Source organism: Heteronotia binoei, chromosome 21 (assembly GCF_032191835.1).
Source record: "Heteronotia binoei isolate CCM8104 ecotype False Entrance Well chromosome 21, APGP_CSIRO_Hbin_v1, whole genome shotgun sequence".
NCBI lineage: Eukaryota > Metazoa > Chordata > Lepidosauria > Squamata > Gekkonidae > Heteronotia > Heteronotia binoei.
The window spans coordinates 27,207,182-27,227,881 of NC_083243.1; the positions used below are offsets into that span (position 1 = coordinate 27,207,182).

Consider the following 20,700-nt stretch of genomic DNA (forward strand, 5'->3'; position numbering starts at 1 on the left):
AGGTTGCGGTTGTTAAAATGAAGTGTACAGAACGCATTTATGCAATGAAAATCCTGAATAAATGGGAAATGCTTAAAAGGGCAGAGGTAAGTACAGCGTTTCCAACTCCCAATTTTTTTTTTTTTTAAATAGCACTAAAGAAAATTACAGTGAACTTCTTCCAGATTAGAAAGAATTACTGCATGGGCAAACAGGGGCTTCGTTTTGTGTGGGTTTTTTTTTTAAAAAGTGAGCTGCTTTAATGCAATCAAGTCTGACAGTCCCTTCGAGGCATCTGTTGTTCTCAGCATTACTGTGTATTCGTTTACCAGACAGTCTGCCCTAGTTCTTACTGTGAATTATATTGGCCGGATTTTTGTTTACTGTAAAACCAAGTTAAAGACTTACATGGAGGCTTTGGATTTCATTTGCTGTGACAGAGAGAGCCACATGCAAAAGCCATTATTCAAGAGGAAAAATAGATATTTGTGCATGGGGGGGAGGGATCAAGGCTTCAAGGGCAGTGGTTTAATTTTGAGAGGTGGGGCAATTTTCAGTGGCTCATTGGGGAACAAAAATGTGAGGCTTTGCGGAAGTAAGGGAAAGCTAGAGCATCACTGAAGCGTCATCGAATGTGATATATGGTTTGGAAATGTTATAAATAAAGGAATAAACAGTCATGTACTTAAAAAAAGACCGGCAAAGAAACCATTTAATAGACTGAACACATTAACCTGCCTTATATTGAGTTAGAGCATTGGCCTGCCAAGGTTACTATTGTCTCCTCTGGCAACATCCTTTTAAGGGGAGATGCCAGGTATTGAATTTGGGACCTTCTTGCATGCAAAGTAGATGCTCTACCCCCGAGCCACAGCCCCTTTGATCAAAGCTGTATATAAAACAATGAAAGGTTGCAATGGCAAAAAACTGTCAGGGTCATTTTTAATATAATCTATATGCAAAATTAAAAAAATAAATCATACAGATTGCCGGGGGTGGGTGGGTGGCGAGAGGTAGGAAATGTATAGCATGGGATTAGTGGACTTGATGAAATCCTGGAAGAATGCAGTCTGCCCATTCCAGCACAATCCCTATTCATCACAGATATGTTATCATGGAACTCAGCTTTTTTAAAAAAAACTGGTTTGGATCCTATATCTTCATTCCACGTGTGTTTCTCTCCACCCACTGCAGAGGCTGTCCTGTGCTGTGGAGTGCGCCCCTCCTATGCTAGGTCAGAGGTGGCCACAGTTGCTTAATGTAAGAGCCACACAGAATAAATGTCAAATGTCTGAGAGCCACAAGAACATCAGATGTTGGAAGGAAGGAAGGAAGGAAGGAAGGAAGGAAGGAAGGAAGGAAGGAAGGAAGGAAGGAAGGAAGGAAGGAAGGAAGGAAGGAAGGAAAATAGATGGGGAGAAGGGAGGGAGAAGTGGAAAGAAAGCAACTTTAACTTTAAATGCAGTGATTTAAAGAGAGATACGTCTTCTCCAAGCCAGCTGACAGGGCTGTGGGGCTTCAAGAGCCACACAATATGTGTGAAAGTGTGTTCCTGTCTGCCACTAAACTCCCCCCTCCCCCATAAAGGGGTTTCTCTTCTCCATGGGAGGTTGGAGGTCTTTCTAATGATTATAAATTAGGACTGTCAACTTGTTAAAGAATGAGTAGTTGATTGATAGATCAAAACAGGTGATTCATTAGCTAAGGCACAATGGAATAATGAACTCCGAGTTAAATAGTACATTAATATAATTTTAAAAAAGCAGTCACAAACCTTAAAAACTCCTCTTTTATTGCTCATAAGTAAGCCAAAAAGCCAGCATTCCACCTAATTCCTGATTCTTTGGACCCAGCCCCATCTTTTCTTCACAGGTGTAACAGGTTTTTCACAATTTCCTCTTTCTCATTCCATTTTTAGACAGCATGTTTCCGAGAAGAGAGAGACGTTTTGGTGAATGGGGACTGTCAGTGGATTACGACGTTGCACTATGCCTTCCAGGATGAAAACTATTTGGTATGCGTGAACATCAAACCTTGAAAGAACTGGGCCTTTGCACCTGCGTTCTCACTGGGAGTCCTTTGGGGATTTTGGAGCGTGAGATTGTTGTTAGCTGCTTGCTGTGCCTCTATGCCTGTTCCTTCCTTCTGGAGGACGAACAAATTCCCAACATAACTCACATACAATTTGCTTTCTTTTGTTTCCCTCTCTAGGTGTGTTGATCCGTCATTAAATGTAATGAACTAGAGTGAATATAATTACTTGAGTTAAATGAAATTCAATTTTTATTGCATGGAATTGAGTTCAGTTAAATGCTTATTCTCTCGTTCTTTACCTTTGAACGCTTTGCAGCTTCATGCGTCGCTTGGAACAAGATGTCTTTATAGTGACCCAACCAGTTTGTGAGCTGCTTGTGCCTTTTGTTAGGGTTTTATAATCATTGTAAGGTGCCTTGCATCCTTGAGTGAGCGCGGGATACATTTTTAAAGTAGATTAAATAGTAAATTAATTTTATACTGGTCAGAGATCATTCAGGAAAGCGGAAACTGAAATAAAAATATCAGAGGAACTCATCCTTAAGATTTTCAGGTGTTGGACTGCAGTAGAAGAGCAAGTTTCAAGTCTGGTAGCACCTCAGAGACCAACAAGGTAGAAGCTTTTGAGATGTATCTGACAAAACACCCTGGAAATCCTGTTGGTGTCTAAAGGTTCTACTGGACTCAAATCTTGATCTCTTTACTGTAGTCCAAAACCTGAAGTGCTAAAGGTGATGAGAGCTAACGTGGTGTAGTGGTTAAGAGCAGCGGACTCTAATCTGGAGATCTGGGTTTAATTCTCCCCTCCTCCTCCACATGAAGCCTATTGGGTGACTTTGGGCCAGTCCCAGTTCTCTCAGAGCTCCCTCAGCCCCACCGAACTGTCAAGGTGCCTGTTGTGGGGAGAGGAAGGGAAGGTGACTTTAAGCTAGATAAAAGGTGGGAATTAAAAAATAACTACTCCTCTTTTCCTACTACTACTACTGGGCTGAAATTTTGTCCTTAGAGTGTATTTGTAGAGAACTCTGAAGGCCATGTCCCAGACTCCCAACCTGTCAGAGTCTGTGCTGTGACGTGATCTGGAGAGATCAATCTGCGCACAGCAGCAACTCTACGAGCTCCTACCTTTTGAAAGAGGAGGGAGTCCATTTGTTTCCCCAGAAGCAGAGTCCTTATGTTTTTTCCTCAAAAACCCACTCTACATATTAATTGGATGGGCACAGGAACCTCTTACTAAGCACCGACAGCCTCTGTGGAGTACACTTATGTCCCCCAATATGAGAAACACCGCATTACTAAGTACTCCAGAATAAGTTTTGACAGTCTCCATACTGGAACATTTTAGGGGCAATTAGTAATGTGTGGTAACACTAAGTTCATGTACTAGAATTAACAAAAAAAATTCTATTAGGTGTTGCTTTGTGTTCATATGCCATCGTTAGGCGTGTAAGGGTTGTGATGTTTTGATTAGATTCATAGTAAAGTGTATGTCTTTATTCCATACCTGTTTTATTCATATCATAATTAAGCCCTTAACAGCATGCAAAGCAGCCCATGACTACATGAATCAGACTCTCATCCTCCTCATCTGCTCAAGAATTGCACATTGACTTTAACAGTGTACTGAGCTCAGTAGACCTTGTTTTAGAGTTAGTTTTAAATCCGAAAGGGTTGATCGTCTGTGCTTTTCCTGCTGTTTATGATGCCATTCTCTCCTATGATACGATTTCACTGAACGTGTTTCAACCAAGTTAATTTATGCAGTGTTATTACTGTTCTTCAGGCAGGAAAAAAAATAGATTTATTTTTTAAATCGTTTTCACAGTGCACAGCCTCTTGTCTAAAGACAGAAACTCATTGTGGGAAAATACATTTAAATGAAGCCTAGGACCCAGGAGTTCTTCCAGGATGAGCAGTTAGTATCCATGACTCTTGGTTGACTTGTGTTCTCAAGGAGGATTCTCTTGTGAGCAAAGTGCCTCTAAAGAGCCCATGAACAACTTGAGGGTTGACCAGGTGTCTTAGAGATATGCTTTCTTGAGTGTAGGTTTAGAATATTGCCATGCCTTTTGGAATCTGTCTTTATAGAAAATACTGTTATGAGATTTCCTCCGTAAATTTTCTTTAAAACTGCTCAGTTAAGGCAGTATTACCTGTTGTGTTTCTTATGTAACTGATACGAGACCTTTAGAAACCCTATGGTCTTGAGATATCCTTGTATTCATGGGGCTTGACCAGTCTATGCTTTTCATAGAGAAGGTTTACTTTATGGATTGTCTACTGAAAACCATCCCAGCTTTTTTTTTTTTTCACTCAGCATTTTGTCATTTAGATTTAGTATATGGCACACAGCTGCAATCTGGTAAAGCATATGTACAACAGCAGGGCTCAGGAGAGTCATACAGTGTTCAGTAGAGCATAGTTCCCTGTCCTCCTCCTCTGTCCTTCTGGCCTTCCTAAGCATATGGAAATATAAACAGAATACTGTAGGGACACCGTCATCCGTGCTCATCTTCTGCCCTCTAAACTGATTTCATGCAAATTACTGCAGAGTACAAATAACCTGCATGGAGCATAGGAGAAGGGCCAGATGGACCTCAGTCTTCCTGTGTTCCCTAGTTTTGATTATTCACTCATGGTGGTGTGAAAAGAGACTAAAAGAAGAAACCCAGTGTAGGTTGTTGACAGATGTCAGGCTTTCAATGCAATCTTATACACACATACACCTTTCTAATTCTCATTGAAGCTTGAGCAAGAAAAAAAATTATTGAATTGTGTTTGGTGCTTTACTTGGAGCATCTGACTGTTTGACAGCTTAAAATGGTCGCAGTTAGAGAAAGGGGAGGGGACAAATAATTAGTCTTCTTTTTCCAGAAGCAGGGGTGTCAAACTCATTTGTCATAAGGGCTGGATCTAAGGTCTTCCTTCCTTCCTTCCTTCCTTCCTTCCTTCCTTCCTTCCTTCCTTCCTTCCTTCCTTCCTTCCTTCCTTCCTTCCTTCCTTCCTTCCTTCCTTCCTTCCTTCCTTCCTTCCTTCCTGTTTACTGGCCATGTTGCTTGTAGAAAACTAATTTTTTCCACTGGAAAAATCGAAAAACACTAAGAAAACCCCTTTCTTCAGAATTTGTCCCTGTTTTGTTTTCTCAGGCCTTCACCAATCAGGACGGTTTTGCCAAATAGCCCAACTGTTAATGCTGACATAAAGTATGCATTTTATGGTGCTGAAACCTTATGTGTATATGCCCAATATTTTGGAACATGCCCCACCACCCTGGCTTCAAAAGTTGTGGAAATTTTATAACTCTTGTCCCAGTTTCTATTTTAATTTTAATAACATTGCTTGTATTTTACTTTTGTTTTTTGTAGTACTTAGTAATGGACTACTATGTGGGTGGTGATTTGTTGACGCTACTCAGCAAATTTGAAGACAAGCTTCCTGAAGATATGGCCAGGTTCTACATTGGTGAAATGGTGCTTGCTATACATTCCATTCATCAGTTACATTACGTGCACAGGTAAGGACCATCTTATTGTGGTGGAAAAACTCACACTTTGAAATCTCCAATGAGCTCCATTTTGTCATGATGCCCAAATGCAGTTGGCTGAACAAGTTGAGGTCTGTTTCTTTCACTAGTCCCATTTAGATGATGCAGAATAAATTTCAGTTTAAGATGGCTGTGTTCAGATGTCAAGGCAAATTGCAGAAAGTTGAAGGTTTGTTTGTGATGGTCAAGAACCTGGTTAATTGTCGTGTTGACTCCGGCTCTCCCTTCTCTTATGCAGAGCTCCAGGACTGAAGACAGAGAAGGCTTTAACTAACTCCCAGCTAGTTATGAAATCTGAATGTGGGTTTGTGGACTGTGCTTAGTTTCCTTTCCTATAACATGGTTGAACCCTGGTTTTGAGTTGCAGTTTATGGGAAAGGCATGAACACCAATTAGTTGAATTTCAAGCCAAATTAGAGTTCGTTGGAGACTTCCATCATCAAACTTGGCTTGCTGCATGCAAGGAAAGGAGGCAGAGAGTTGACTAGATCAGCAGTCAACCAGATTTGTGTCCAACAGCAGCGAATTCTGTTTTGTTTTTAATATCTGAACTGTGCCTGAGACTGGTATCATGGAAGTAACACCATGTGAAAGAGCAATTTCAGTACAGGAAAGTCCCTGAATTGATTACAAATGAATAAGGCATATGCAGGAAAACTAACCCATTTGTTTATAGGCACACACCCAGAATGATACAGATTGCATGTAATTTGTAAGAAGCTTGTAGTTATGCTAGAGGCATAACTGTAGTTCCCTAGGAATGTGTTGAGATGCCAGTCTAACCCACATAGGTAACTACTTTATTCCCAACCATAATACAGTAACATTTGATGGAGCAGAATCAATACAGGAGTTAAGGAGGATGGCACTATGAATATCAGTGATCTCTTGCAGCAGTCTCTTTGTGCATGTCAATGTTCCAAAGACTTTATTTGTGAAAAATGCAGAACACTGTGCAGCTGCAAGGATAACAAGCTTTGGAGTAGGGTTGGGCATAGACCAGAGCACAGACCATATTTTTCCATGGACCATGGCTCAGTTTGTGGTCCATGAGCCCAGTCCATGCACCCACCAACACTGTCCCAGGAGGTCTGTGCATTTGTTTAGGGGCAGGGCTTGCAAAAGCTGTACAGCATGTGAGTGAAGGCCAAACAGTGACTTCACCCACTTCCTTGTGGGTGGACTCGCCACTCAGTTTTCACTCACACGCATTGCAAAATGAGCAGCGCACCAGTGAAGGCCGAGTTCACCCCCTTATGAACTCGAGCAGTGAGCTCACCCCCTTGTGAGTGGGTGAACTCACTGCTCGGCCTTCACTCGCACCCCACTCAGCTTTGTTAAAGCCATTTAAAATGTATATGGCTTTTACAAAGAGGCCATGCAGCACGTGAGTGAAGGCCAAGCGGCAACTTCATCCACTTTCAGTTTACCTGGAAGTGAGCCAGAAGTGAGTGGAGTTGCTGCTCGGGCATCACAATCCAAATAGACTGATCCAGTCCGTGGATGGTAGTTCATGGTCCAGGGGGCTGTGAGCCCCACAAACCAGATGGACCACCATTTTTCTGGACCAGGCCCATCCCTAGTTTGGAGTTCTGTGAGGAGATAATAACTCACTAGGCTGATCTTAGGTGTACATGCAAACAAAACATATGGACCCGTCCGCTTCTTGGCAGTCAGTAAAACGGACATGTTTACTAACACGTTTCCTCATGGTCGCTTTCATTGGTGTGGTTCCATCTTTTTGTTGGAAGAAGAAGACTGCAGATTTATACTCCGTCTTTCTCTCTGAATCAAAGACTCTGAGCTGCTTACAATCTCCTATACCTTCTCCCCCTACAACAGACACCCTGTGAGGTGGGTGGGGCTGAGAGGGCTTTCACAGCAGCTGCCCTTTCATGGACAACTCCTGCGAGAGCTATGGTTGACCCAAGGCCATTCCAGCAGCTGCAGGTGGAGGAGTAAGGAATCAAACCTGGTTCTCCCAGATAAGAGTCCGCACACTTAACCACTACACCAAACTGGCTGGAAGATGAACTGCTTAAGCTGAAGGAAGGCTTCATAGGCTAGGAGAAAGCTTCAGACCCTGCTCAGTGGAGTGGAAGGGACAGGGTTAAGATCCACCCGATTCGTTACAGAGGGAGCTGTTTTCATATAAGAGTGTTTTGCATTTCAGCTAATAACATCAGACCAATCCATTGGATTCTCGTAGCTTCTACAGTAACTGCCTTTCTGTCTCGTACCGTCGTGGTGTCATGGAGTTTTCTTCTTGTGAAGCCACTTAATTTGCATTGGGCTTTGTGTTACCATGTCAGATGGTCGTCATCAAAGCTCTAACCTGCTACTCAATGGTTGCTTCTGCTGCCCCACCCAGTTCACATTCTTTTTATACGATAAACATTGCTCTCTGTATTCCAAAGATTGCTTTATAGTGGGAGGGGGAGCAGTTGTGTGAACCCATTTGCAAGTGCAGTGCACTAATCTTTTCTCATTAAAGCAATTTTTCTCTTGCTATACATAATGTGGCTTTTTAATGACCTTTCTAAATTACCGCGGCCTCGGGAAATCACTTGAAGACTTTTTGTCTTGGTTTGAGCAAGCTAGAAAATTGGCATTTAAACCAGCTTTTCTGAGTAAACAAGCGTGGTAAAATGCCACCAGGAAAAGTTCAGCAATATTGTGCATTAATATACCTGTCTTAGAGATTGCTTTGGAGCGGTGACTGTGTTAATAATGCCACAGCCAAAATGACAATCTTGTGGCACCTTAGACTAACAAATGTGTTGTGGCGTTTGCTAGCTGGAGCCAACTTTGTCAGTTGCACAGAATGTTATTTTTAGTTAACGGAGACGGCTGCCAAAATCTGCAAAGAGCAGTGCCTGGGATGGGGTGTTGCAAAGAGAGGCCAGAAGGCCTGGTTTCCAGAGCATAGGTGTGCTGCAGAGCACCAAGGAAACCAAGACCAAATTAAGAGCCCCAGTCACTGGGTGTGGACCACTCCCAGCTCTTGATGAATTAGTAAGTGACTCACATGCACAAACCTGAAAGGAGGGACATTCACTTTCTTGAGTGAGCTAGCCACCTCATGTTCCTGTGGAGTCTGATAAGATCAGATTTGCATTCCAATTCAGCAGTTTTGTGCCAGAGTCTTCCTTTGAAACTTTTCTTGAATGTAAATCCATTAGTTAATGCCCAGGGAGGTTGTTTCTTGCCCCCAGCACACTCTTGCTTGTTTCTGAATTTCCAAGGTTATTGTCTGATCCGTCACTTCAGCCACTGTAAAACAGCGGAGAACATTGCTGGTACAATAGAGCCAGTTTGATGTAGTGGTTAATTGTGCGGACTCTTATCTGGGAGAACCAGGCTTGATTCCCCACTCCTCCACTTGCAGCTGCTGGGATGGCCTTGGGTCTACTGTAGCTCTCAGAGTTGTCCTTGAAAGGGCAGCTGCTGTGAGAGCTCTCTCAGCCCCACCCACCTCACAGGGTGTTTGTTGTGGGGGAGGAGGATAAAGGAGATTGTAATCCGCTCTGAGACTCTGAAATTCAGCGTGGAGGGTGGGTTATAAATCCAATATCATCATCATCTTCTTCTTCCTCTTCCTCCTCCTCTTCTTCTTTCTCTTCTTAGAACAACATATATCATGAATGAGATCTTGATCATGAATGAGATTTTGAAGAGCTGCTATGATAGTGTCTCTTACATGGATATGAGAATAGATTTGGCGCTGAGATGCGTTGCAAGGCCTAGTCCCTGGGTTTCTGTCTCTATTGTTGTTGCTCATCTGTTGTTTGAGGCCTGCGGTAAGGAAGTAGCACCTTCCAGGAAAGGTTGTAGCTCAGTGGTTCCCAAACTTATTTGGCCTAACGCCCCCTTTTCAGAAAAAAAAAATACTCAGCGCCCCCCTGGAAATCTTCAGCTCCAACTAGCGCAATGGGAAGGTGCTGCCGTCCAGCCTCTTTCAACCCAAAAGCAGCAGATAGCAGTAAAATGGGGTGCTCTTTGGAGGCTTCCTTGGAAGCCTCCGACAAACACAGGCAACGTTTGCCCTGAAAAGAAAAGCAGTGGCGCAGCACTGTTTGGCTTGTCTGCTGGCTGGTGCAATCGTGCCACATGGGAAGGGGGAGTAAGGGGGTGCCCAGCATTACCTCCTGGCAGGGTGGCACCCTAGGTAGTCACCTACCCCGCCTACTCCCCGTGCTGATCCTACAGAAGACACTGATTAGAAATTCTGGACTCCTCCCAGAAACATGATGTTTTGACACCTCCCACTCTCTTCTCTTCTCCCTTTATGCTTCCACCACCCCTTTATTTTTATTCACCGCCCCTCAATTGTACCCAAGGCTACTACCGTCCACCTAGAGCATTCCAGCGCCCCCCAGGGGGCAATATCACCCACTTTGGGAAACACTGTTGTAGATGATGATGCACTGGAGAGGATTTAGCTGAGAGCACGCAGGTGGCAGCCGGTGACATTCTGCTGTTCTCTCTGCTGAGCTTTGTAGAAAGCAGCTCCCAGATTCTTCCCTAACCCTTAGTCTGCCTTTTCAGTTCTTTGAGTAGGTACAGAAGTTTTAAAGACTCTTGGTTTCAATCTTGGAAGTGCCATCCGAAGGACTGGTCCATGTAGTTATTTCATAGTTTGGCAATAGGCAGTTTATAGGCCAATTGCGTGGTCTGTTTTGGATGTTTGCTAGAATCTTGTATGCAGTTAAATGTAACTAACATTCAGTCGGTTTCTGATGTAAACTGGAGTTCATATGTCAATATAGTTGAAGAGTGTTTTTAAGAAAGCAGGCCCACTGTATGGACTGCTTGTAGGTTCACATTGACAGTAGGGGGGAAGTTATTGAAACCCTGGTGGTATTTTCCAAGGCTTTCCTTCCTGGATAGCTTTGTTGTTTTTGTGCTGGTGCCTGATAAAGACCAGGGGAAATGTACCTTCTGGCCTCTTTGTAATAACTCCCCACCCCCCTCTTCTGATTGTACATATAAATCTCTTCCAACTGGCTGTAACATTTCATACATCTGACAAAATGGGCTCATGCTCATGGACGCTTATGGTGTAATAAATCTGTCAATTCTTAAGGTGTTGCAGAACTTTTGTCATTTCAGAGAATGTTGCTTGCTACCTACTAAACACATTTTTTTAAAAAAAATGAAAACAAACCCATGTTATTGGCTGTTAATTTCTTGGATGATTGCGTTGGGCAAGAGCAGTGTATGTTAGCGTAGCTTAAAAAGAAGCATGAATGCTGGTTTGAGGCTCTCCCAGGAGTTAAATCACCTTCCTTCCTCTTATATTATGGGAGGAAATGGAAAGCAAAGTACTCCTTGTACCCTTTTATTGTTGGGTTGCTCTTAAAATGCATGTTCCAGAAGAACTTTTGGTAAACAGGGGTTTTAAGAGGAACACATGATAACAGGGGTTTTAAGAGGAACACATTGCCCTCAGCATAATGTGAAAAAAGGTTCATATGTTGCCACTAGCCGCCCCGCCCCCCCCCCCCACACACATATAATTTTGCTATTTCAAATTAAAACAAAAAGTAGTTTTTGCTCTAGCCTTTTGCTTTAGATTTTCATGACCAGAGGGTGTAAAATGGAATAGTTATTTTACGTGATGCAGTCATGAAGTATATACAAGGATCAATACTTCCTGTAAGCTTGGAGTCTTGTGAGCAAAAATTCTACTTCATCAACTACTGGCATTAAAGTTGTGAGCTGCTGCATAAATTAGTTTGCTCTGAGGCCATTTTTCCTGAGCTCAGACAAAAATGCATGAGCTAGAGGCTAAAAAGCTGTGAACTAGCTCACACTAATTCAGCTTAGAGGGGACACTGACAAGGATATGCATAGTTTTTCTGGGGCCAGGAAAAATAGTTTCTTATTGAGGGCATATTAGAAACATATAGTGCTGGGGTTCGTGAAGGTCAAAAGGATTTTTAATTTTTTTTTTTTTTTTTAGTTTGCAGTATTTCTCACTGGCTTTTCTCCCAGAAGGACCCAAGGCCAGGTCTAAGGAAGACCAGGGGTGTCAAACTCATTTGCCATGAGGGTCGGATCTGCCATAAATGAGACTTTGTTGGGCCAGGCCATATGTGTGTGCATAATAAAATGTGATGCCAGGTAGCAGAGACATAAACTTTATAAAGGACACAGACAAATACAATTAAAGATTTTTAAAAACTTAAAATAAAATATGCTTAAAACATTAGCACTCACTGGTCTTAAAGGTTCTTTCTTTGTATTTCTTCTATGGGATTCAGGGAACTGGGCTAAGCAAGCTGTCCCTCTCCACTTCCTTCCCAAGGGAGGAGCCTCAGCCAATGGACAAAATAGAGGTTTTGCTCCGTAGCTACTGTGTGATTGAGCAAGTCTGGCAAAGCAAGCTGTGATGCAGAAGGAAGCGAGAGAGGGAGCAGGAAGCAGATGACAGCCTGTTGCTCAGAGGCCTGATAGGAACCCTCCAGGGGCTTGATTCAACCCCTAGGCCACATGTTTGACACCCCTGCTGTAATAGAAGCAGATCTTGTCAGCAGCATGTGTTGACTCACAAAAAACTGATGTCAAGAGGACCCATACAGATCAAAAGCTGTGCTGCATGAGCAGCTGCAGTGAGGAGGGGGAGGCATGCAGAATGATCTCCTTCTGCCTCTTCCACTAACAGGAATGCGACCAGTGAAAGAGCCAGGAACGACAACTTTGTCCAGTTTCCTCTCCACACTCTGCCTTTACCCTCCCCTCCTACCACTTAGTCTCTTGTCCACTCCCAGCACCAGCTTTTTATGGGGAAATACCTGCTTCCACGAACTTCTTGTGGCTGCATTTTCTAGCATTCTGTCCATTATGAATAACCAGTCTGTGCATGCTTTGCGCATCCTGTTTTATGTTAATACTTTTCTGTGAAAAATGGCAGGATGTTCTTATTTCCAGCCCAGTTTAGAACACATTACAGAATGCCGTGATTCAAAGCAGTCCAGTTGGCAAATGGAACCATTAAACCAAAATGTTCACACACAGAGACACCATTGTCACTAGGCAGCACTTCCGTGTTGCTACCAGCAGTAGGGAACAGGAAAACTGCTAAAGTGTGCCCTTGTTATTATAAGGATATCATTACTTTTGGTTTTTGAAATAGTAATCATCTTGCAAAATAAACATATTATATTTAGTACAGCGGTGTTTATGCCACGCTTATCTGATTTGGGGGAACAAAATGTCATTTCAGACTCAAGTCATTTTAGTAGTGCACGGCAACTTTTGTAATAGGATGAATGTCATGGTGATAATGCTTTTAAGGTATCATTTGCGCTTATGACTGTTGAAATATCATTTGTCAGTTTGCTGGCAAGTTTGGACCCTTTGCCATTTGTTTGGGGCTTTCTTACCTTGTATAGTCATTCCTATAGATCTGTGGTGCATCCCCATTTGAAATACTGTGGACAGTTCTGGTCACTGTATTTCAAATAGGACACTGCAGAGCTGGAAAAAGTACAGAGGAGGAAAACCAACATGATTAGGGGGTGGAGCACCTTCTTCTTTCCCTATGTGGAAAGGCTAAAGAGTCTGGGACTTTTCTATCTAGAAAAGAGATTACTAAAGTGGGACGTGATAGAGGTATATAAAATTATACATGGGGTGGAGAGAGTTAACAAAGAGAAGCTTTTCTTGCTTTCCCCAAATACTAGAACTTGAGATATCCAATGAAGCTGATGGGCACTAGGTTCAGGAAAGACAAAAGGAAATACTTCTTTATATAGAGAGAGAGATGTTTAAATTCTGGCTCAAAATTCATTTTAGAACAGATCCCAACAGCCTTCTTGATTGTATGAAAAGAGACCCATATATTTCGTCCTGGACAGCAGTGCTTCTGTCTAAACTCAATCAATTGGGGTTAGAGGTAGATGATTTTTCTACCTCTGAAGAGTCATATATCTTCAGATGTATTAAACTGAGACTGTGGGAATTGGAGGAAACGAAATTACGGCCAACTCTCCCTTATACTTGCTCTCCAGCTTCCTTAGGTCTTTATGCTTTTTGTGGCAAAATGCCCAATTATCTATCAGACCTAACCACTCCAAGTCATCGCAGGGCATTTATGTTGGCCAGACTAAACGCGTTTCCCTCCAAAGTTTTACAAGGGAGATATCAGCGAGTCCCTTTAGCCGACAGACTTTGCTCCTGTGGAGCGAATACCCCTGACTCAATCCAGCATATATTGCTTGATTGTTCTTTTTACCATAACCTCCGTAAAGATTTATTTGGCAAGCTTTCTTTTTCTCCAGATTTGTCTATTCTGCCACCCTGTTATTATTTATTGAGTGATACTGAGGGGGTGGTTAGTGAGGCTGTGGCAAAATTTCTGGCTGACATCCTTAAATTTAATTCTGACCATGTTTGAATGTATCTGTAAGCTCGGTTTTATTTTGATTTTATCTCCAATGTTTAAATTTTTATATTCTGTGTATTTTTATCTGAATCTATTATGCCATTAAAGGTTTGGTATGGTATGGTATGGTAGAGAGAGAGATTAAAGCGTGGAAATTGTTCCCAAAGGATGTAGTGATGACCTCAGGCATAGACATCTTTTAAGGGGATTAGACAGATTCATGGAGAGCAGATTTTATTGGTGACTACTGGCCCTGGTGACTAAAGAGAACCACAAAGGCAGTCAGCCTCTGAATCCCAGAGCCAGGAGGGAACATCAGGGGAAGGCCTCAGTCCTTATGCCTTGTTGTTGGACCTCCAGAGGAACTGGTGGGCTGCTTTGTGAGACAGTATGCTGGATTACATGGGCCACTGATCTGATCCAGCAAAGTTCTTCTTATGTTCTTACATTCTTGCTTTCATATCCAATTTCCATCATTTTGTATTTATGCTGAGCCACTGTGTCTATAGTACTGTATAACGTAACAATGCAGTCAGGCCTGAATTTCAACTATAGAGTATATTTTGAGGTCTCTAGTTTGTCTTTATGACTATTTTAGGTTCAAGGCTTTTTTGAGCAGCCAGTCTGAAAGAATCAGTCTTCAATATGATGCTAGTTGCACGTACCAATTTTAAAACCCCCAACACTGTTACAAGATTGTACTGTGTGACCTGCATTTATAGTGACTGTTTGAGCAGATTAATAATTACTCAGCAAAGCTAATTTTTGACCTACTCTGTATACTATGTAAGAGTAATATTCTTTCTTCTTAAAATCAGAGATATAAAGCCTGATAATGTTTTGCTGGATGTGAACGGCCATATCCGCCTGGCAGACTTCGGATCATGTCTGAAGATGAGCGAGGATGGCACTGTATGTACCAATAACATGTTGTATGCATTCTTTTCAAAATAGGACTCCTAGGGTGGCATTATTGCAATATGTAAGAACTGCTTTTTACTCTAGACTTAGAACAACAAAAGTTAAACAAATAGAAAGACACCATGGGGTGGCCTAGCAATGTACAGTTGTTGTTTTACTTTTCTGCGTGTTGTACAGAAGTGGCATGTGATATTTTATCTATGGGACATCATATTATTTTGTCACATTTTTTTTTGTTCCTATGTAAACCCTCATAAGGCAAATTAAGTTAGTTTGTTTTCATGCGCAAAGAATATAACAGGGGTGGCCAAACTGTGGCTCTTTCACACACATTATGTGGCTCTTGAAGCCCCTGCCACCCCTTGATGGTTGGCTTGAAGAAGACATTTAAAGGTAAAATTTGCTTTCTTTCCACTTTTCCCTCCCTCCTCCCTCCCTCCCTTCCTTCCTTCCTTCCTTCCTTCCTTCCTTCCTTCCTTCCTTCCTTCCTTCCTTCCTTCCTTCCTTCCTTCCTTCCTTCCTTCCTTCATCTTGCAGCTCTCAAGCATCTGACAATCATGTCTTGCAGCTTTCAAGCATCTGACATTTATTCTAGTGTCTCTTACATTAAGCAACTTGCTTAATAACAGTAACATGTCTCATAACAGTAGCGATAATCTTTTGTTTGTTTGTTTTGATTTATATCCTGTCCTTCCCTCAGGTGGGCTCAGGGACAGTCATCACAACAATAATTTTACAAAACCATTAAAAATAGTTATATCAAATAAATAATTAAAACAATTAAAAGGCAGGCACTATTCTTATTAATTAGTTAATAAAATTTAACGAACCTAAAGAGCTGGAAGCAATTAGGCCATAACAAACAAAAAGTAAATATCTTATCAATTAACAGTAGATTAATCCACAGTAAAGATCTTATTAATGTGGGCAGTATGCAAAGGAAGCCGAGTAATTGGGTACCCACTGCCTCAACTGAAGGCCTCAATCTTAGAGACCCTGCAAAACTGTACAAACTAAAACCCATGAATTTGTTTTGCAGGGGGCTCTGTCATAAGCCAGCTGTCACCCTCTTGCTAAACCTTAGATTTTACTATTTACTCTGCATTAGAACTCTACAAGTGGAGGCCGTGAGACTCACAGGGGAAATCCCATTTCTCTCCATTTTTTCTTGCCAACATAAACCCCTGGCTTCTCCTGAAGCTGCTGCTGGGCCTGGCACGGCCTCTGGTCTTTCCTGCAGCTGCCTCTGGGGCAGCCCCCAGGCTGCTTCACCACCTCCTCCAGCCTCACGCAGCTTCATTGCCACCTCTGGCCCAGCACAGCCTTTGGGCCGCCTGCAGTACCATCATGGGCAAGTCATCTGTGTTTTCAGAAAACATTGATGTCAGCTCCCTCCCAGAGAAGGGAGATTGATCAGAGGAGGAACCGGAAGAATATCCCCTCTGATATCATCACCAGACTGTTGCCCAAAGTGGCTTGAGTTTCATCTGAAAGCTCCAAAACTTCGACCACGTTCATCAATAGTTTGAGAACGGTTTGATTCATAGAAATCAAAGGGGAAGGGGAGAGGAGCTCTGCAAACCAGCTCAAAGGTTCTGAGGCAGCTTTCCTTCAGATCTTTTCCATGCCCTTCACAGTTCATTTTCCCTGACATCTTTGACAATTTAGCCAAGGCAGAACGTGAGGCTCCTGCCTGTAATGATGCCTCTGATAGTCTAGCCTCTAAATTTTACATCCATTCTCAAAAAATGAGTAAACTTTAAAGTGCCTTTGTTAGATGCCCCCAGTGGCAACCTTAAGCTCTTCTCCTGTAATCCCTGCTGGCACGGATGGCTTGCCTAAGGATCTGTGTGGTAAATGCACAGAATTAGCCTTGGGGGGGAAATTGAAGCAGCCTCAGGCATTCTTTGGGCTCCAGCAGCAAACTCGCTACATAACCTCTTGGCAGATAACCTTGCTGCTGCAGAGACAGCTCAACCTTAAGGGACTTAAAGACAATCTTAAAAATATATCTTCCTGAAACTTTGTTTTAGTAGATTAATTGATAGATTGTATTCCATTTTCAGCCAGAGTAGTGGTCACAAATAAAGCAGCCTGCAGAAGTATCTGGTTGCGTTACTAGGAAGTCTAACAGACATCCAGAACTGCCTTAAAAAGGTAAAGGTAGTCCCCTGTGCAAGCACCAGTCGTTTCCGACTCTGGGGTGACGTCGCATCACGATGTTTTCACAGCAGCATTTTTTTACAGCTTGGTTTGCCATTGCCTTACAAGTGTTTCTTTCACTGGATCTCTACAATAAAATTTAGTCTAAGGAAAAGAAGAAATTATTCTCTTATGGAAGGAAAATGAAGGGCGGCTTTCTTTTTGAGACTCGAGGTCCAATACACATTCCAGAGTTTCACAGATTCTTTTAAACCAAACTCCTCAAACACAGTATGTTCTTTCCAGCTCCTGCATAGAAGGGAAGAAGCCACAACAACAACAACAGGTTTCACAACAACTAGGTAGTCCTGTAGACTAGATAGACTGTCCTACCCAAAACTCAGGAATTTCAGATCTGAAATTATAACAAGTTTTTTTCCCCTCAGAGCACAGCTCTACTTTAGATACAGAGGGGCGCTCTGAGGGGGAAAAAAGTTGTTATAGTTTCAGATCCGAAATTCCTGAGTTTTGGGTAGGACAGTACCAGTTCAGGATTCAAATCTTTGGTGTGTTGTTGTTGACCAGGGTGTGTGTGTGTCAGCACCATTATTTCCACGGGGAGAAGAAGAAGACATTGGATTTATATTCCGCCCTTCACTCAGAGTCTCAGAGCGGCTCACAATCTCCTTTATCTTCCTCCCCCACAACAAACACCCTGCGAGGTGGGTGGGGCTGAGAGGACTCTCACAGCAGCTGCCCTTTCAAGGACAACCTCTGCCAGAGCTATGGCTGACCCAAGGCCATTCCAGCAGCTGCAAGTGGAGGAGTGGGGAATCAAACCTAGTTCTCCCAGATAAGAGTTCACGCACTTAACCACTACACCAAACAAATATGAGGGTCCAGTGCTGCTGCTTTTAAAAATAATGGCACCAGACTTACCCAGAACACAGTCTTCCCTCTAAAGACCCCCCCCCCACAAAGTGGACAAAGGGCTTCGATTCTACAGACCCCCAAAGTAGCTCAACCCCTTAGCATATCTCACCACTGTTCCATATGGGGGGAAATAGGGGCAGCTCAGCAGGAGAGTGCTGGCCGCCAGGGTTCGAAAAAATCTCTGGTTTCTTTACTTACTCTGATAATGACTGTAATACTATAACATTTTTTAAAAAATCTTGCTGAACACTCTGTGTTTGCCACCCTTCCTTTCTGTGGTCTCCTTTCACAAAAAGTGGAAAGCTTCCTTTGAAAACAGCCACCTGCCCCGCCGGTTTCTGGTGCATGGAGTCAGTCATTCTTCTGAAAATGGCATCCAGCTCAGAGCAGTAGCTGTGGGGCCTTAAACGTTGCTTCTCTGGGGCTTTTCTTTGATGCTGATTTGCTGGGAATACTCTTGTTCGCTTGCAAGGATCGATTTGGAAGGGATAAAAGCTTTTGCCCAGGAAAGCAGGAGAATCAAAAAGAAACAAGACCTTTCTGCCACCAATAACAGTATACATTCGAACATGAAAAACAATATGGATTTTTCAGGAAGGTGTTTTTTCCATAATGCTGAAAAATTGCAGGTTTGTGTTTACCATTCCAGATGACCCGAAACGGTGATTTTTGTATCTCTTTTCTGCTGGGGAATTTTGGGGTGCACACCCCTTAATAAAAAGGCAGGGGGCCATCTCCAGCACTTTGCAGAGTTTGGGGCTTGGTGCTGGTGTCTCCCAGTGCTGTGTCTTAGCATTTCATCCGTTCCTCATGTGTGCAATACCCACTTTCCCTGTTTATCTAATAGATAGTTAAAGGGACCAATTCTACCTGTTTCAGGAGACAGACAACATAAATGGCAAGCTGTTCAGAGTCATCAGAATCAGCTGATGATTTTGACATAACTTCTGAGTGTACTGGGCATGATCCCATCAACATGCTATCACAGTCATCCACTATAGAAACTGCTGCTTCCCCATCTGGACCACTGAGGGTTCACATATACTTCCAAGGTCTCCACACAAGGCACTGATGTGGTAGTTGGCTAATGACTGTTTGAGTTCCATGTCACCATTTTAGGAACAGCCCTGCTTTTTGATCAGCAAGTACCAGCTTTTTTTGTCTGGGGAGGAAAGAACAAGGAACCAAGTCTCAGAAGAAGGCCAAGAAGATGGCTGTCAGTTGCTAGAACTCAGTGATACAACTGGTTTTTCTAGCATTTCAAATACAGATACACGTCCACATAAACTGTATATCAGCAGAAGGTCATGTGAACCGTCAGAGAGGCATGAGATTATCTTACTTTAACAAGGAAGCATTTGTGTTAATCCGGATAGAACTCCACCTCTCATCAGGGTACTGCGGGAGTCAGGAATGTAACTGCAGACTAGCTGAGCAGGAGGACATTGGACCAGTCTGAGTGGCAAACTGAGTCCTGCAGTATTTGTGACTGTTAACATTGGGGGGGGGGGGTGTTGTTAAAAGTCAGCCTGTTCACCACTCTTGACAACCTTCAAGTGAACAAATTCTGTTCCTGTGCTAGCAAGTATTGGTAAGGGACACCATATAGACTATTGTACACATTTCCTTCACATTGGTCTCCAGGTTATGTAGAAAGTGCAAGAGCGAAACTGCTACAGGAAAAGGTACAGCTTATACAGCTTAGCTTCTGGCTAAGATGTCCATAGTCGGCAGAGCTTTTTCATTGGTTGACTAAGAATCCATCACGTTTTCCAAACCTTCCTACCATTAATCCCCTCATATAGTTGTAATACAGTTCTGTCTTCATTACCAAATGTCTCTTTGAGCCAAAGGCTACCGATTCTTCGAGGGCTCTGCCTGTCAAGAAGGCATTCCTCTCTGGCATTACTTCTGCACATAGTGTCTGAAGTTACCATCATATTGGTTAATAAAGGCCACTGCATTTCCATGAAGGTGGAGCAATGCTTAGAAATGACTCGAGCTTCTTTCCTAGAACAGAATAAATAGTCTTCTTGTCTTTCTGCTCAAGCATGGGCTACCAGAAGGAATGAGAATAGCACAATCTAGATGTAAGAGACTTTGATTCCCCAACTCTTCCACCTGTACCTGCTGGAATGGCCTTGGGTTAGCCATAGCTGTCGCAGGAGTTGTCCTTGAAAGGGCAGCTGCTGTGAAGGATGGGGTATAAATCTGCAGTCGTCTTCTTCTTCCCCCTTTTTCGGTTTCAAGGAAATTTGGATCCCTGAATTCCTTTTCATCTCTTCTAGGAAATCCACCATAGGAACATGATTCTTTTCCTTGATGTTAGACCAGTAAATTAAATAGTATGTCCATAGATTTTACCAAGAAGGTGGTAAATAGCCTCCAGAGAGGATCCTAACTTACTTTTCAGGGGGAGCAACCATGTCTCCTGATTACATGGAATGCAACCCACAGTGGGCACCACCGTACAGACACATTCTTTTCAGCCTAGGCAGCTTTTTGCTGGAGAGTACTTAAAAAACTTTTTTCTCTCCAGTAAGTGAAAAATCTCTGAGTTTAGAATGTTCTATTGTGCTACATCCCATTAGAAGCCTGCTCGTCACTGCAGCCCTACGGAGGAAGAACATGGCATGAATTTTCATTCCCAGTGGTTACAGGATGGAGCAGTCTCTCCCCAGCCCCTCACATGCCCAGATAGAAAGGTTACTTTATCTATTTGACATAGTCAACATGTCCTCATATCAGACATAGGCAT

At 42.8% G+C, this 20,700-nt stretch overlaps 1 protein-coding gene across 7 annotated transcripts in view; it reads left to right on the forward strand.

Moving 5' to 3' along the window:
• Window positions 1–20,700, forward strand: part of CDC42BPB (CDC42 binding protein kinase beta) — a 181,788-nt gene that overhangs the window by 56,111 nt on the left and 104,977 nt on the right. For all 7 annotated transcript variants that reach the window (XM_060263091.1, XM_060263092.1, XM_060263095.1 and 4 more), the window contains exons 3-6: window positions 3–86; window positions 1,898–1,993; window positions 5,379–5,527; window positions 14,765–14,858. In XM_060263091.1, the coding sequence (XP_060119074.1) occupies window positions 3–86; window positions 1,898–1,993; window positions 5,379–5,527; window positions 14,765–14,858 (423 nt within the window). The remainder of the gene's footprint in view (window positions 1–2; window positions 87–1,897; window positions 1,994–5,378; window positions 5,528–14,764; window positions 14,859–20,700) is intronic.